The sequence below is a fragment of the Myxocyprinus asiaticus genome, chromosome 29 (assembly GCF_019703515.2).
Source record: "Myxocyprinus asiaticus isolate MX2 ecotype Aquarium Trade chromosome 29, UBuf_Myxa_2, whole genome shotgun sequence".
In the NCBI taxonomy this organism is placed as follows: domain Eukaryota; kingdom Metazoa; phylum Chordata; class Actinopteri; order Cypriniformes; family Catostomidae; genus Myxocyprinus; species Myxocyprinus asiaticus.
In genome coordinates this window covers 8,890,681-8,909,776 of record NC_059372.1, presented here as the reverse complement: position 1 = coordinate 8,909,776, position 19,096 = coordinate 8,890,681, and the positions used below count along the sequence as shown (strand labels likewise).

The following is a 19,096-nucleotide window of genomic DNA, read 5'->3' as shown; positions in this document are numbered from 1 at the left end:
TAAAAAAGATTTGAATGGACTTTTTCCTAAACCAGATGTTTATTTTTTCAGGTGCTGGGACATCAATGACGAATCCCCTTATTGGTGGATCATCAAGGGTCCTATTGTAGCATCCATTGGGGTAAGATGATGCATGGGCACAAAAATGGACGAATGCATTTACACAGTTACTAATTTTTCTGTTTCTTGCTCAACCAGGTGAACTTCCTTCTTTTCATGAATATTATCAGGATTCTGGTGCAAAAGCTGAACCCTCGTTTGATCCAGTTCAACAACTCTGCTCAGTACAGGTACACCCTGTTATCGGACATGCCAGCTGTAACAGTAGTCAAGGCAATACACACAAACCAATGAGCACGGACATTGGTTGGAGCTTTTTAGGCCTATAGTCCCAATTCACTTTCATTAAATGGAAAAGAGTGACCAACAGTACATTCCTCAACATTTTTTGTTTTGTATTCCACAGATGGAAGAAAGTCAAACAAGTTTAGGAAGACATGAGAATTAGTTGATGATGACAGAATTTAATTTTTTTGGGGGGAACTACTGTAATTCTCCCAAAATGTGTAGTTTTTAGGTACATTCATACATTTAAAGGTTGCTCTTTGCAATCACATAAATGCATAAGAAAAGATCTCCAGGGTGATGGTGATTGTGCAGATACATGGATAGATACAACAGACCTCAAAAAACAAAAGTCACATGCTGAGAGGAAATGGAATTGACTTCCCAGAACAGTATTTTTTCACTCAAGGAGATTGTTGTGGACTCTACATTCACTGTAAGAATTCTTTGATCAATTTTAGCCACAGTGGTGGATGAAAGTGTTGGTGATTCATGTACGTAAGTGTCTTGCATTTGTCCTTTCTGTCTCTGAAACACCTCTTCTCTCCTTCCCTCCTATGGAGATATCTGTCTTTGTACATGCAGATAGAACCACTGGGGCTTCCGACAACATTTCTGGAAATATGACGGAAACACTAAAATATCACTTGACCTATTTTGGGTATTTTAATAAGCCACAAGAGACAGTGTGCTCACCAGTAAAATAGTGCCATAGTATTGCCGTGTTTTTGACATGGTTCCATGGTAAATGGTAATACCATGTTTTTAAGACATGCACCTTAAATACCAGGGTATATAAATATGGTAATCATTTAGTAGCATGGTACAACCTATTGATTTTCCGATGCATCGCAATCTTCATTTGAACAATCTCTATATCAATTCGTAAATCCCAAGATCGATTCGACTCACATTTGCAACCAAATTTCAAGTTATGGGACTAAAATGTATATTTTTGGCAACTGGCTAGAAAATGTTTACATTTCACTCACCAGTAATTGTGTAGTATATTGTTGAAGTATTCAGCAGCGAGATCTTTTCACTGCATGTTGTGAGTAAAAGTTGTTCCGTGTAATGCGTGTCCAAAGATGAGATCTACACTTTGGTTCTCAACAGTCAGTTGTTGATGAATGCACACATTAATTATTGCTTTTATAAGAGGTGCTAGATGGTTGATAGTGTGTTTTGGGTAGTTGCTTACTGGCCCAGGTCAAAAGAGTCTCTGGTTTGTCTAGGGTAGTGTTGTCTAGGACCAGACAACATTCCTGGCAGAGTGCTCAGAGGATGTGCAGACCAGCTGGCGGATGTTCTTACTGACATCATCAACATCTCTCTGAGCAGCGCCGTCATTCCAACGTGCTTCAAGGCCACCACCATCGTCCCCGTGCTGAAGAAGTCTTCAGTGTCCTGCCTCAACGACTACCGTCCCGTCGCACTCACCCCCATCATCATGAAGTGCTTCGAGAGGCTCGACATGAGGCACATCAAGACCCAGCTGCCCCCCTCACTAGACCCACTACAGTTTGTGTATTGTCCCAACCGCTCAACAGACGACGCCATCGCCACCACCCTCCATCTGGCCCTCACCCACCTGGATAAAAAGGACTCATACATTCGAATGCTGTTTATAGACTTCAGCTCAGCATTCAACACAATCATTCCTCAGCATCTAATTGGAAAGCTGAACCTGCTGGGCCTGGACACCTCCCTCTGCAACTGGATCCTGGACTTCCTGACTGGGAGACCTCAGTCAGTCCAGATCGGGAACAGCATCTCCACCGCCACCACACTGAGAACTGGGGCCCCCCAGGGCTGTGTGCTCAGTCCACTGCTATTCACTTTGCTGACTCACGACTGTGCAGCAGTGCACAGCTCGAACCACATCATCAAGTTCGCCGATGACACGACCATGGTGGGTCTCATCAGCAAGAACGATGAGTCAGCATACAGAGAGGAAGTGCAGCAGCTGACGGACTGGTGCAGGGCCAACAACCTGTCTCTGAATGTGGACAAAACAAAAGAGATGGTTGTTGACTTCAGGAGAGCACAGAGTGACAACTCTCCGCTGAACATCGACAGCTTCTCTGTGGAGATCGTCAAGAGCACCAGATTCCTTGGTGTTCACCTGGCGGAGAACCTCACCTGGTCCCTCAACACCAGCTCCATTACCAAGAAAGCCCAGCAGCGTCTCTACTTTCTTCGAAGGCTGAGAAAAGCACATCTCCCACCCCCTATCCTCACCACATTCTATAGAGGGACTATTGAGAGCATCCTGAGCAGCTGCATCACTGCCTGGTTTGGGACTTGCACCGTTTCGGACTGCAAAGCCCTGCTGAGGATAGTGAGGACAGCTGAGAAGATCATCGGGGTCTCTCTTCCCTCCATCAAAGATATTTACACCGCACGCTGCATCCGCAAAGCAACCAGCATTGTGGATGACCCCACACACCCCTCACACAAACTCTTCGCCCTCCTGCCGTCTGGCAAGAGGTACCGAAGCATTCGGGCCCTCACGGCCAGACTGTGTAACAGCTTCTTCCCCCAAGCCATCAGACTCCTCAATACTCAGAGACTGGTCTGACACACACACACACACACACACACACACACCTGTACACCATCCAACTTTTGCACATGTCCAGAGTTGCACTTAATTCATTGTCACTTTATACCTGGCTGTTACCTCAATAACTGCTATGTCTATAGAACACTATTTCATAGTATGTTATGTTTACATTCGGCATTTTTAGAAAGTGTCATCTTTTTGCACTACTCAGATTAGAAATGTGTACTGGTCGGTGCTACACTGTCCCTCACTGTCTCTTACTGTGCCTATTGTCCTGTTTCCTTTTTAGTAATTATTGTACTGTCCTGTAATTTTTGCACACGTTTGCACGTGCACTTTATGTAGGAATGTGTAGGTCTTATTCAGTCTGTGTAGTCTCATGTGGTTCTGTGTTTGTCCTATGTTGTTTTATGTAGCACCATGGTCCTGGAGGAACGTTGTCTCGTTTCGCTGTGTACTGTACTAACTGTAAATGGTTAAACGACAATAAAAAACCACTTGAACTAGGGTCCCTCCTTCAATGTAAGTCTATGTTTTTTCCCGCCATGTCTATTATCCACCAGGCAACAAAAGGTACAGGACAAGTTACACACCAAAATATGTAATACTTAGGGTTAGGGGGTTAGAACAAACTCTCAACCCTAGGTAGTTAACAATAATAACAGTGATAACTGCCTTGCTTGCAAGTACCACTAATAAACATTTCTTCCACCAATTAATACAGTTAATTATTCTAAGTGTAGGTTGTTTATGGTTGCCAAGCAATTTAAAGGTCAAACATTATCACTATCAGCAAATGATTGGTCTATTAATATACACATTTGTCAAGTGTGCTTATATCAGCTTTTATTCAATGTCTTTGAACATGCCCCATTTAGATTTTAGAGCCATATCTGTTTTGTAAATGGCCCTTAGTTTACACGCACATGTTAGGAGGACATTTCCAGTACATTACATCTAGCTGGGTACAGTCTTTTTTTAAGAGCTTTGAATGACCTTGTACAGTATGCTGGTCCTTGTATTAGTGTGTGAGTATGGTTATGTGCTCTATTCAGGGTGTTATGATGGAGAGAACTCTTTGTTTTGGCCAAAAATGAGTGGTAGCTTTTGTGTTATATGCATACTCATGCATATGTAGATACGTCTAGCAGACATTTTTATTCTAGGCAATGCACTAATACAAACAATTGCATTGCAACCTATTAATATAAAATTTACCCAGTATAAACTAAACATTTAAGAATATTCACATGGATGTGTGTATATAGAGAGAAAAAAAAAAGCTGCCTATATTCATGTATTTTCAAAGTAATTTTTAGTATTCATTATGTACACTGTAGGCACAACTATATCGTACATGTTTCAAATAACAAATCCAACTCATATAGAAACTTCCAGCACTATAATCTTCTCAATAATCCCCTCTTCTTTCCTCTTCACTATCTCTCCTTTCCTAAGGCGACTGACCAAGTCCACCCTCCTCCTAATCCCTCTATTCGGCACTCATTACATGGTGTTCAGCTTCCTTCCAGACTTCTTCAACGTGAGCCTGCGGCTTTACATCGAGCTCTGTCTGGGCTCCTTCCAGGTTATAAACCCTCTATCAAAACAACATAACTTAAATCCAAACCTTAAATGGATAGTTTACCCCCAAAATTAAAATTCGGTCATCATTTACTTACCCTCATGTTGATCCAAACCTGAATGACTTACTCTCTCCTTTTGTTTTTGGGCAAACTATCCCTTTAAATCCAAACCCTTCCAAACCAAAACCATGCCTCTTCAGTGCACAAACTCACACATGTGTGAATTAATGAAAGTAGACTGTAGACATACTCCCCACGGTACAGTTGATGAGATCAAAACAACCTCCGGACCCCTCAGAGTAGACTTCACCTTTGATCTGTTGAAAGAGGAGATGGACATTGGGGTTTTAGAGGTATTACTTTGTTAGTCAGAGTGCTAATTGAGTTTCTTGAAGAGCCAACAGCTAATTTTAAACATTAATTCCATGCAGGAGTTTGAGAAAACAAAACAGAAATGCTGTTACCCTCTCACCCTGGTTTATTCAAGTCTGCTGAAATTGAAAGTGCTGTCCAGTTTTTCGCAAAAATCATTTTCTCTCAGGCCAAAATTGAAATAAGTTTGTGTTCCTTTTGGTTTATGCATATTTTGAGTAGCTAAAACACGGGGAAATGTGACTAGTGATTTAAGTAGTCCATCTCCATTCAGATGCTGAACGTTAAAGTAATCATACTGTCCCACATGAGGCCCAAAGTACAAACAGTTTGGCTGTGTATTGATAATAATAGTAAAGTGCTTAATTATTTCAATTTCATAACAGATTTATTTATTTTTTTACTTATAACTAATAAATTAGTACATTCTCTGTATCACACATTGATAGAATTATAAATAAATGAAATCATTTATATTTATTAATGCTCATTTATATATATATATATATATATATATATATATATATATATATATATATATATATATATATTGATTAATAATTGATAAATTGATAAATAATATAAATAATATGGATTTGTATAGAGTAATATTTAATAATTAAATAAGAATTATTAATTAAATGATAATAAATAATGAATAATAAATAATTATTATTCTTGACAAGTTATTTTGTTAAAAACATAACAAAAAAATGAAAAAACAAAAAAACAAATATTTTTCTAATAACAATGCATGTGTATATACAGTATATAGTACTGTGCAAAAGTCTTAGGCACATACGATGTTTCACAAAAACATTTGTCTTAAGATGGTTATTTATATCTTCAGCTTTATTGTGTCATTAGGAAATATACATTGTATTCTGCCAAACATTACTTTTGCAAATAGAATAGAAGAACAGGGAGCCCTGCAACAGATGTCATGGCCCCCACAAAACCCCCCACTGAACATTGTGTCAGTCTGAGATTACATAAAGAGACAGAAGCAACTGAGACAGACTAAATAGATAGAAGAACTGTGGTGAATTCTCCAAGAAGTTTGGAACATCCTATCTGCCAACAACCAAGAAAAACTGTGTCCAGGTGACCTAGGAGAATTGGGGCTGTTTTAAAGGCAAAAGTTGATTTGCCTTTAGTTGGTTTTCACACCAAATATTGATTTAGCTCTTTTTCTGTTTTCTGGACTTTGTATGACATTAATTGATTAATGAAAACTATTTATGTCATTATTTCTTTAAGAAATCCTCACTTTGAAAGTTTTTCACAAGTGCCTTAAACTTTTTCACAGTACTGTATATATATATATATATATATATATTAACAAATAAAACAATATATGACGATTAAATAAGAATTAAACATCTAATAACTGCCGTAGCTAACTAATATCTTTTACTAAACTATTATAATTATTATTCACAGTTATTTCATCATCATGATTTTTCCCATAACAGAGTTAAGGTGTTAAGCATGTTTCATACAATATATAATTGTACAATACAGTATAAATATAAAATACAATATAACTGTTTACAAAAAAGTCTAAACATAGTAAAAAACTGATACTGTAAGAGGAAATTACTTTTGTTTAAGCCATGTGGTAAAACATTTTTGTATGACTCCCTTAAATATGATGTAAGAAATATTAAGCCATTTTTTTAAAGGGGGAGATTTTAAAGGGGGAACCTCTTCTATGAGTTGCGCGAGTGTCCTGATCTAAGGGGGAGAGACTGAAACTGCACCCAGTTGATGCACACTCTGTCATGGGGACACTCATCCCTCGAGCGCACGCTCTTGCTGCAGATAGATTATAATGTGATGGCTCACGATTTATTGAATCATAATATATGTGTCATTGTGCAATTCTTATCATGAAGAAAATTGGCAATAGGCAGCTTTATTAATAAGAGTGTGTTTTTTGAGTTAATGATGGATTGAAGTGAACAGAAAGGTGAGAGAGTTAGTCTTCATCCCATTATACACTGCAACAAAATGTTTTTTTTTTTTTTTTTTTTTTGGCTTGTTTTCCAATATAAATATCTAAAACTCTTTTAAAACAACATACATTTTCTTTAGCAGCTATACTGCAATAGAAAAATGTTTTATCTGAGAATGTTGAATATAATATTAAAAATACAAATATTTAAAAATATCTAAAAATCCTTTTAAAACAAGATGCATTCACCTGAGAAGCAGCATATCAGATATTTTTGCTTTTAGAGAACAGATCTTGAATATAAGGATATTTTGTCTTTACTGCACTCGCAGAAGCATAACCAAGTGAAAAAAAGACACTTATATACAAAATACGTTTATATACAAAATACACTTATTTATTAAGATTACATTCTCTTAAACCAAGTCTCTTAAAATACCTTATATGTTGCTTCTCAAGTAAATGTATCTTGTTTAAAGGATTATTAGACAATTTTAAATGGAAAACAAGACAAAAACACTTGATACCAATAGGATTTTTTGCAGTGAATTTCTTTACTGAATTAAACTTAAAAGCATTTTTTTTCCTTTACTTCAGTGAATGTCATTTAGAGGTATTTTTAAAAGATGATTTTGTCCTCTTTATTGTTAGTAAGCATGTTTAATACAACATTTTAAGTCGGGGCACCAGCTGAATAATCAGTTAAGTGCTAATGATTAATCATTGCAATAATCGATGAATAGTCGAATAATCGTTCTAATAATAGTTCGATTAATCGATTATCAAAATAATTGTTAGTTGCAGCCTTATATGCAACCCATTGAAATGTAAAAATGATGAATGAGAACTTGTAAGTTTGCTGCAATTTCATTTAAAAACAAACATATCCTTATGTAATTGATTTATTTTAAAATCCTTTTGCATTAAACACTAAAGCGTTGAATCTCTCAAATAAGTCCACTTCCCCTTTCATTATATTAGTAGTGAGTCATACAAACATATACTGTATAGCACACACAGTTTTCTTAAATTACCCTAAAGCTGCCATATTTAGTGCGTTTACACACATGTTCTTATACTGATTGTTTAATAAGATGACAATGTATAAGCTCATTTAAATGCCTTAAATGGCTTTCCTTTATTGAGATAAGGTCATAAGTGTAAGTGTAAGCATAAACCAACTGACACAGGTACGTATATTTATGCCTATTACCAGGATTTTAAACACCTTTACCAGCGTTCTTACTGGATTATCCAATGCGCAAAAGTGTTGTACGCATGCCTTTTTATGTTTTGACATGTTAAACACAGGGAGTAAAAATACAAAAATTTCTAATAATTTGAATAAACTGATTTTTGATAGTTATCAGCATATTGGTGTTCATCTAAACACACTCAATTAACTGAAATCAAGTGTATATTCAGAGTCACACCAGTAAGACGTCAACTGTCAGATGTCATTACTGTGATATTATCTGGATTTATGCACAAATTGCTGGTCACATAGTCAGTGTAAATGACTTAAGAGTACTTCAACACTGCAACATCATATATTTTTATCCAATGGCACAAGTAGTTATGTAGGACGGCATATGTCACTTTGATTGATGAGAGGGCGTGGCCAGAAGTAGTTGACAGATGTTTATGTTTGATAACAATAGCCAGAAATGGTAGACCGGATGTCTGTTTGGTTGATGACAATATACCAGATGTTTTGACAGGATGTGTGTTTTGCTAGACAGGATGTCTGTTGTGCAACTGATAGTTTGAGAGGATGTGTGTTTGTTGACCTCTGGTTTGACCTTTGACAGATGGGTGTGACTGATAAGCATGTGCCGAGTGGTTTAAAAGAGTGTTTACCTGAATGTGTATAAGTCAGCACATTCAGAAATATTCTGTAGGTTGGTGACCATTGGCTGTTTGTCCGGTGCGAGTGCAAGTGGAATTACCTGAAAGGTTAACTTTTCCCCCAAAGCGCGAGAATGGTTCGAGTCTGTCCACTTCCAACATTGTGAAGCGTGAGTTAAAGACGAATAAACAACATGATTCGTTTTTAACAAGAGGGTCTACTCTTTAACTTACTAGCCATGAGTAAGCAGTTTTCAGAACCCATCAAAGGTCTTCTGTATAAATGAATGCTAAACATGTTTAAATGTTTTATTTACAAAGTTTTTAAAGCACGTACACTTCATACGACTGGGCTACTAAACACAACAATCTGTATCACAAAGTGTCAGGAAGCACAAAGTAAATTTAAACAAATATTTAATTACATTTACATGAGGTTAATTCTACGTATAAAATGAATGTTAAAAAACACGCTTACACCTGCCATTTAACAAACTATGCTGTTTAAACTTTTTATTTATTAAGTTTTAAAGTTCAAAGACCTTAATATGGTTAATTAATCATTTACATTTATTCTGAATAATAACACTATTTAAACATGATTATCAACTTAACAACTGAGATATTGAGAACTATTTCAAAGTAATTTTTGTATATTTTATTTTCTAATTATTTGTAAATTCCACTGTTAATGATAATTAAACATTTTAGTTTCTTTCAAGAGATTCTAGTAAGTTATTGAGTCAGCAGTTTACTTCTTCAACAGCTATTTCCTCTTCTGGACATGAGGAGGTTTTAGTCTTGTAGTTTTTAGATAAGACTGATCGTGTATGTCCCGACCAGTACTTCTGACCATCGTAATTAATGACACCGAAAATGCTAAGCACAGACTTTTTGGATTCTACAAAAGTAAGAACGAAATGTAAATACTATTAATTTTGTGAAGCATAAATTAATGTTAAAACAAAATTTACTTTTACCATTATTTAACAAACTACCATGTTTAAACTTGTGAAGTTTTTAAAGCACATGCACTTCATTATAATTTATATGTTTAAGAAATTTAAAATGTCACATTTATTCTCTTATTATCAATCATACATGTGTTCACCATTTAAATATGATTCATTTTTGCAAACAACTGAAATAATGTGAAGAATAAATTACATTTTTTAAACGATCATTTTGTATCTCACTCTATAAACACATTTTTAGAACATACAAGCAAATATAAGAAATTCCAGCAGAAATTAAAATGTTCTCCTATGGGATAGCATTGGTGTTGTGATGATTTCTCATAAAGTGTTTCTACTATCTTCATATTTCTTTTCATATTACCCAGTTCTTGTGTGTAAAATTAAATTACAGCTGACTGTAGAACACTCTTTGGATATTAAGATTGATATGCAAGAAGTGATCAACGTAAATGTTAATAATAATAATATATTGCCATGACTCATTGTAGAATATTTATGAATTTTAAAAATGTAGACTTACAAGGTAAGTAACACTAAACAGTGTTGGGGTAGACGCACGCAAAAAAGGCAATGAAAAGATTGTCCCCGATTACACTTAAGACGTGTTTGATTTAAAGTATTTGCTGAACGTACCTTGTTATCTTATTCCAAACCACTGCACAAACTAACTTATTCTGACGCTATGGGGAATGTATACCATCACGCCGTGCTACTAGTTCACACGCGTAAGGATGCCTTCTAGCCAATGGGTAGCGAAAAGCAACAACAGAGTCTCCTCTTTGCATCGCAATGAGAAGGGAGACGTAGAATGATGAATGGATGGATATCCGTGTCGATGATGCTAGCCGGTTCGGGTAGCGCAGTCATCGCAAGATTAATTAAATCAATCATAATGTGTGAATAAGTATAAATAAGGAACTAACCAAATGGGTAATGAAAACTTACATAGACCACTAACTGCGGTTTATGGGATGACCATGTATGAATAAACTGGTAGTAAGTAGCAGGATTCATAGTTTAACTCTTCTTCACAATAAGCACCTGGGAAAAGAGAGAGGAGACATCAGGCTGTAAAATCTGGTGAAAGTGCTAGGGGAAGCCCAAACTGCAGCTAGGCAGATGTCTTCAAGGGAAACACCATTAGACAATGCCCCTGAAGATGCCATGCCTCTAGTGGAGTGAGCATTTACTTCAATAGGGCACTGTATGTCTTGTGAGTCGTAAGCGAGTGCAATGGCATCCACTATCCAATGTGAAAACCTTTGTCTGGAGACAGAAACTCTTTAAAGTGACTTGTGACGCAGACAAAGAGCTGATTTGAAAGCTGCATTTGTCTCATGCGATTGATATATGCACGCAGTGCTCTTACAGGACAAAGTGTGTGTAGCCTCTCCACTTCATCCGAAGTGAACGGAGGGGAAGAGAAAGCCTGAAGGATAATAACCTGCGCCCTGAAGGGAGTGGTCAAAACTTTCGGCACGTAGCCTTTCCTGGGTTTAAGAACGGCTTTTTATAAGCCTGGTCATAACTCTAAGTAGGAGTCATTGACCGAAAGTGCTTGAAGGTCCCCGACACGTTTTACTGAAGCCAAAGCGATAAACAGCGCAGTCTTTAATGAGAGTATGCGTAAGCTCACTGAATCCAGTGGCTCGAACGGCGGGCCTGTGAGTGCTTTTAACACAAGCACCAAGTCGCAAACCGGCACGGTGGTGGGGCGAGACGGTCTCAACCACCTCACGCCACATAAGAATTTCACAATCAAAGGGTGTCTGTTTATTGATAGACCGCCCAGTGGGATATGTCTAGTAGCTATGGCAGCAACATACACTTTGAGCATAGATGGGGTGTGGATGCCAAATCGTGTAGGGCATTCAAGGGCTCTATTAATTCTGGGAACCATGGGCGGTTCGGCCATTCCGGTGCAACCAACATTACCACTTCCCCGTCCTCCCGAATTTTGCACAATACTTGAAGTAAGTAGACAGGAGGGAATGCATACTTGCATCCTTCTGGCCAATTGTGGGCTAGCATATCCAAGCCCAGCGGGGAATAAGTCAGGTCGTACCACAGGCGACAGTGTGTTGTCTCTGGTGATGCAAATAGATCTATTTCGGCTTCGTCGAATCGATCCCATACCATCAGAACTGTCTGTGGACGAAGTCTCCATTCTCCTTTATAATGCCCTGTCGCGAAAGCAAATCTGCGCCGCAATTCAGTTGACCTGGAATGTGTGTCACACGTATCGATAGGAGATGTTTCTCGCACCAGAGGAGAAGCTGGCACACCAGGTTCATCAATAATCGTGATCGAACTCCCCCTTGGCGATTAATATAAGCCTCGACCGTCGTGTTTTAGGTTCTGATCAGAACATGAAACCCCTGAACGGCTGGTCGGAAAGTTATTAATGCTAGAAATACAGCGAATAGTTCAAGACAATTTATGTGCCAGGTCACTTGACCACCTGTCTATGTGCCAAAATATGGGTGTCCCTCACACAGGGCTCCCCAGCCCGTGTTCGACGTATTCGTCATGACCATTTGCATCTGGACACTTGACCGAGTGCCACGTCTGTTTGATAGAATGTGGGCTTTTTCCAAATAGTTAGCGCAGCTAGACAGTGGCGCATCATCGGCTGTGTCGCCATGAATGATGGGGTACCTTCAATCTGAGCCAGCACTGAAGTGGTCTCATCCACAGTAGTCCCAGTGGGGTGACTGCTGTTGCAGAGGCCATGAGGCCCAGGGCTCGTTGAAAAAGTTTCAACGGAAACATTTTTCCCAGCTTGAAAATGTTCAAACACCGGTGAATGGAATGAACTCGTTCTTCTGACAGGCACGCCATCATAGATACTGAGTTGAGATTCATGCCCAGGAATATCTGATGGCTGGGCGTTAACATGCTCTTCGACCAGTTGACTTTCATTCCCAAATGCACCAAATGTGCAAGTAACAGGTCTCTGAGTTTGCAAGCTTGTTCCTTTGAATGTGCTAAGAGCAACCAGTCGTCGAGGTAATTCATAACGCGAAAGCCGCTCAGCCTCAGCAGAGTGAGCGCCACACCGACGCATTTGGTGAACGTGTGAGGAGCCAGGGATAAGCCGAATGGCAGGATTTGAACTGGTAAGCAGTCCCCACGAATGTGAATCTCAAGAAAGGCTTGTGATGAGGGGCTATGTGGGTGTGAAAATAAGCGTTTTTCAGGTCGATCGATAGATATCAGTCCATAGGACGAATGTGAGACAGAATTTGTTTATGAGTAATCATTTTGAACGGAAGCCTCGCGAGTGCTCGGTTTAGGCATCTCAGATCCAAAATGGGGTGTTATCCTCTGTCCTTTTTGCCAACTAGAAAATAGTGTCTGAATCTGCTATGGGCATCGTCCACTGATACTATCTCTACCACGTCTTTTGTGAGGAGATTTAATATTTCTGAGCGGAGAACCAGTGTGTCCCGCACCATCACGGTGGAGGAAATAACACCGTTGAAGTGAGGTGGCCGCCTAGCGAACTGTAATATACACTTTTTCTATCTCAGCATCCAACTGGAATTGTCTGGAAGATGGCACCACGCATCCGCGTAATGAGCCAGATGACACCGGAGCTTGTCTGTGTCTGGCTGCGTGCCACTCGCCCTCGGGGAGCGGTTACAATGTGTGTATTGTGCTGATGCATGAATTGGAAAGGAGCTCTTTATTGTGAATATGTTTGTTCCCTGAGCAATTGCATTGGGGCTTGTATTCTTTACTGGTTCATGACACACTCTTGGCATGAAGCCAACAACATTGGAAACATGGACAAAATTATCTTGTCGGTCCCGGGAACCGTCCGGAAGAACGACTGAATCTCTACAGGGACTTGGCTGGATGATCTGGGTCCACTTGGTGGCCAGAACGAACACGTCCGTGGGCTCTGGTCCCCGTTTCGTGCCAGTAACATCAGGAAATTTGCTCTGGTTTGGCGGGCAGCCTCCCGCCGGTACGAGGAACTGTGATCTTGCGCTTGGGCCAGGGGCGTTGGGACCTCACCGGGGGCTCCTTCTCCATTTTCCATGGTGGCTATGCAGCGGGCGCTGAATATGCGAGGGTGTTGACTCGTGGATGAGTGTGAACAAGTCGGAGGTGCTACAGAGCCCTAGGCCTGCGACTGCTTCTGCGCCACCTGAAACCTTTTGGTGAAAGCACTAATGGCGTCACCGAACAGGCCCTGTTGAGACACCGGGGCGTCTTACAGCACGGCTTTGTCCCTGTCACACATCTCAGACAAATTAAGCCAGAGATGGTGCTCAGCGGACCAGTCGAAAATAAAGTTTGTTTCAAACACCTCACGCAACCTGACCAACACAGTCTCAGACACTGAGGCGAAACTGTCAAGAACACGTTCATAGTTTTCATAATATGTGTCTTCAGAGTCCATATCGCAGGAATTGATGTCACTGTCTCCAAAGAAAGATGAATCATCATCAGAATCTGCTCTATTAATCCCCGAAGTGCCTATAAAGAAATAATTGTCCAGCTTCTTGTTCATAAAATCACTGACGACTCTGAATCATACATTTAGGGTTTTGCCATTCCATAATGGACAGTGGTGTGTCTGGGACGTCTGTCACACTCTTCCAAATGTAAGTATAGAAATAACACCAATCTTTTTCCACAAAAAACAAAGGCGGATTGTCGAACGAGTCATCATCAACTTCCCTAGTGTAGATCTTGATGGTACGTGTCATTTTATTAAACTCGAATCCGGCAAAATAGTTACCAGATATGGAAAACTCACGCTTCACAATGTTGGACGTGGACAGATTCGAACCATTCTCGCGCTTCGGGGGAAAAGTCAACCTTTCAGGTAATTCCACTTGCACCCGCACCGGACAAACAGCCATGGTCAACAACCTTCAGAATATTTCTGAATGTGCTGACTTGTACACATTTAAGAAAACACTCTTTTAAACCACTCTACACATGCTTATCAGTCACAACCATCTGTCAAAGGTCAAACCAATGGTCAAACCAGAGGTCAACAAACACACATCCTCTCAAACTTTATCAGTTGCAAAACAGACATCCTGTCTAGCAAAACACACATCCTGTCAAAACATCCGGTCTATTGTTATCAATCAAACAGACATCCGGTCTACCATTTCCGGCTATTGTTATCCTCCAAACAGACATCCAATACTGAGATAATAGAGCGACAAAGAGACAGACAGCATTTTAATATTAGGTAATTTTTTAGATGTTTGACACTACATACAAAAATTGCATTACAGTCACTAATTCCCTTCTCCTAATTCATTTTCTTTAAGGGGCTCATTGTGGCGGTTCTCTACTGTTTTCTGAACCAGGAGGTGAGTAATTATTGCTTAAAAACCCATCAATATGATGAAATCCAAATAATGTAAGGTAGATTATAAGTGCTTGTACTAACTGCAAAAATATGTGTAAGTCAATTAGACATCTGGACAAACCAGTTTGTCTGCTGTTTTTCTTTCTATCCATCAATCCATCCGTCTGTCGACCTTCCATCCATCTATCCATCCATCGCTCTGTCTGTCTATCTATCTATCTATCCTTCCAACCATCTGTCCGTCCATCCATCCGTCGTTCTATATGTCTGTCGTTCTATCTGTCTGTCCATCGTTCTTTCCATCTATCTGTCCATCCGTTCGTCATTATGTCTGTCTGTCTGTCTGTTTGTCTTTCTATCTATCTGTCCATCCGTCTATCGTTCTATCTGTCTGTCTGTCCGTCTGTCCTTTGTTCAATCCATCCGTGGTTCTGTCCGTCTGCCCGTCCGTCATTCTATCCATCTATCCATCTATCCATCCGTCTGTCCATCCGTTCGTCATTCTGTCTGTCCGTCCGTCCATTATTCTATCCATCTATTCGTCTGTTGGTCTATCTGTCTGTTTGTCTGTCCATCCATTGTTCTGTCTGTGGTTTGTTCTGTCTGTCTGTCTGTTGTTCTATCTATCTACCTGTCTATCCGTCCGTTGTTCAATCCCTCTGTCCATCTGTCCGTCCATCATTCTGTTTGTCTGTCATTTTGTCTGTCCATCCGTTGTTCTATCCATCTGTCCATCCGTCATTCTGTCTGTCTGTCTGTCTCTCTACGGTCTGTCTGTCCATCCGTCCATTCCGTCATTCTGTCTGTCTGTCTCTTTATATCTGTCCGTTACTCTATCCATCCGTTACCCTGTCCATCTATCCGTCCGCCCGCCCGTCGTTCTACCCATCTATCCGTCCGCCCGCCCGTCGTTCTATCTGTCTGTCTGTCTGTCTGTTGTTCTATCTATCTATCTATCTATCTATCTGTCTGTCTGTCTGTCTGTCTATCATAGGTTCAGAATGAAATGCGGTTACGATGGATGCGCTATCAAGAGGGGAGTTACAATGTAGTCCCTGTTGGAGCCAAAGGAAGCCAGATGGACACTCCATTTTAGAGTCACTAAAACCGAGGATCAGTAATGCCTTCATTCAGCTTGACCTCAACACCTCCAGTGGTCCTTAATCTCCATAAATCAACAGCTAACATCTGCAGGAAGGAAATCAAACACAATTTTGATGTATGCAGATTGCATTGCTCACTTTCTACAAAAACAAATCACTTAGAGCAAGATCATCTCAAGTAACTGCAGTATGAACGATTGCAACTTGCTGACTTTAGACAATTGCTAGAAATAATCCATTTCATTATCATCATTTTAAAAGGTAAACTGCTTGCATGAGATAGTCAAGACAAGTTCTTCAAAGCCATACCAGCTAGACAGATACTGGTTATGCCCTTCATATTTAGACCCTAAACAATTTTATTTCCCATTGAAACATGAAGTTGGGATGGGGCATATCGAAAGGCTTTTTTTTAAAATAGCCATTAGGCTTTATTTTACATCAAAGGCCAGGAAACCCATGACTGCATGCGGATTGAATTTGGGAGTGGGACATTGCCATTCTAGAGAGCATTTTATCAGACCAAAATTTCTGTATGTCCCTGTGAACATGATGAATCATCAATATTTTTGGTCCATCTTCCCTTAAGAGAAATACTACGTTTTATATGCATATATCTGCTTAAAGATTTGGTCAACTTGTCAACTAGCACATAGATGGACTCAAAGCTACTAGACACAAAGCCACAAAATTTGTATTTTGATTCTGTGGGGTCCCTAATAATAATATTTAATACTCTGTTAAAGGACAGTGCGGCAGGTTTGAAAATGTATCTATGTACATATTTATGTACAGTTTTTACTATTTAAATGGAAGAATTTAAAGATTCCTTGATATATTAATTAATTTCTGTGTGAGTTATATTTAAATGTATGTTTTCTTTTTCTTTTTCTCCTATTTACGTTGTTCTGCTGGTTGACTAGGCACTCCAAAATCAGCAAACAACTAAAAACTGAAAGTTGTAGCTACTTTACAAAAGTGACTGAGAAGTAATAGTAAAAATTTGGTTTTCTATTTATTGCCTTTCCTTTTTCTTGTTTATTTTGTTTTACTCTCAAGCGGAACTCATCCCAACATACTGGACCAGCTCAAAGCATACACTCAAACCAAAACAAGTAATGAAAGAATCTGCTCTGTTCCTCCGTACTCATGCCTCAGAATGAATGTGGACTATTTTAGTTTTTCATAGTTGCTTCAGGCACAGGACCAAATACTGCAGTTCAGTTTCTTTGGATGTAGCATCTCCTCTCCTCACCAGTGTGCATTTATATTCTGTTGCCTATAAAAAGCAAGTGAAGTCATTGCAAATGAATATAGGGTAAATATTATACTGTGTTTTTAATATTTTTTTTGGTTTGTTTGTTGTCCGTTTACAAATGTTAGTGGCCTTCAGTGTGTTTTTCATCTACAGAGCACATAACAAAGATGGAAACATTTTCCCATGATGCTACATCTGTGTAATGGATTTTCCTTTAATAGTGAAATTACGTTTATGTTATAATTGATGTAACTGCTGTGTTTGTGTACATGTGCTTAAGTGTGTGTATTTGTGCAAGTATGTACTTAAGCAACCTGGCACAGTGTGTTGGCCTATCTGTACCTATTTTTAAAAGCAAGAGCTGGTGTTTGGCTTTATGTCTGACATATAATAACATTTTATTAAAACAGAACAATTCATTTATCTTCTGCAGAAATCTCTTGTGTGTATGACAGCTGACTTTCTCTGTCAGGAACGACACACTGCCCCCTGGTGTTCAATACATCATACTACTATTGTATTTGTCAAATGTATAAATTATTCTTTTTTGGGTTCTCAAACAGTGAATTGCAAATTATGAGCAAAGAAAAAAAAAATCTGTTGTAAAATGCATCTTTAATTTCCAAGATAATATTTACATCAGTTTGCAGATCTATTCTCATTAAATCTGCAACACACGTAAACAATGTTCACTAAATAAATCGGACAGTTTTCCAATGGACAACGGACTAAAATGCATCTCGGTAGCATTTGTGAAGTGTAATTCATTTTTGCGAATCGGTTCTTTCGGACGGTTCTTTAAGCTAATGAACCGATTCTTTTGTATAATCACTCACGTTCATAATTTACTAACGTTTCGTTTTTGTTGTTAAAGTTGCTGTTAATCGCTATGTTTTCGATTAGTTTAAATGTATAGATTTATACTATTCTAATATTATTATGAACAACAACAACAATAGGCCTTCTGTTAACTAACATCGTTTCCACCAGTAGCCAGTTAACTAGCCTATATTAATTAATAATATATCATTTAATTTTCCCAATATTGTTCCCTCATACTCTTACAGTCACGTCTGTTGTCGAGTGATTCACAGACGCTTTGTGAATCGGTTCCACCGAATAATAACATACCATAACAACAGCTACTAACAATATCGTTTCCATCGTTAGACAATTCATTTGATGATTGAACAATATAAAATTATTTTTATTTCCCAATATCGTTTCCTCCTCAAAGTTTTACTCTTAAATGTCATCCCTTTGTAGCCAAATGATTTCCAGACGCTTTGCGAATCGGTTCGACCGAATGATTCAAAAGAACCAGTTTAAAAGAACGATTCGAGAGCTCTCCAGAATTGAGGCGTGCCGTTTACAAACCTCCGTCTGATGATTGGCGTGCCAAGGCAGAAAAGTTTTCCTTTTTTTCCGCAAAAGTTAGAAAATGAAAGTGTCTTGAGAAAACATGGCGGAGTAATCACAGTCCTTTTGAGAAATTACCGATGCATTTTGACAAACCGATAAACGTTCCTACTATAAGACATGTAGAGCGATTGCAAATGTAAGACAAATCTGAGGGTGAATGAGGTAGGATTTATTTGCATTTCTTCTATCTTTTGAATGCGTTTGTGGTTCTCCACTGACTGAAGAGCATTAAGTGCATTTATTTTAAGTAGCCTAATCTGGATACAGAATATTTTGTTCGTGTACTTCCTTGTCTTTTCTTAAGTTTTCTCCCCCATTCTT

The 19,096-nt window shown here is 38.8% G+C and overlaps 2 protein-coding genes across 2 annotated transcripts in view; both read left to right on the top strand.

The window, feature by feature from the left end:
- LOC127420198 (growth hormone-releasing hormone receptor-like) overlaps positions 1 to 17,755 on the top strand; it is a 37,817-nt gene extending 20,062 nt beyond the window's left edge. Inside the window, exons 9-13 of the mRNA XM_051662250.1 lie at positions 52 to 121; positions 199 to 290; positions 4,370 to 4,499; positions 14,952 to 14,993; positions 15,987 to 17,755. Of these exons, the coding sequence (XP_051518210.1) occupies positions 52 to 121; positions 199 to 290; positions 4,370 to 4,499; positions 14,952 to 14,993; positions 15,987 to 16,088 (436 nt within the window). The 3' untranslated portion in view covers positions 16,089 to 17,755. The remainder of the gene's footprint in view (positions 1 to 51; positions 122 to 198; positions 291 to 4,369; positions 4,500 to 14,951; positions 14,994 to 15,986) is intronic.
- Positions 17,756 to 18,763: 1,008 nt separating this feature from the next.
- The window catches only part of LOC127419988 (G-protein-signaling modulator 2-like), a 42,013-nt gene continuing 41,680 nt past the window's right edge, over positions 18,764 to 19,096 (top strand). Inside the window, exon 1 of the mRNA XM_051661872.1 lies at positions 18,764 to 18,937. Coding sequence (XP_051517832.1) covers positions 18,933 to 18,937 — 5 coding nt within the window. The 5' untranslated portion in view covers positions 18,764 to 18,932. The remainder of the gene's footprint in view (positions 18,938 to 19,096) is intronic.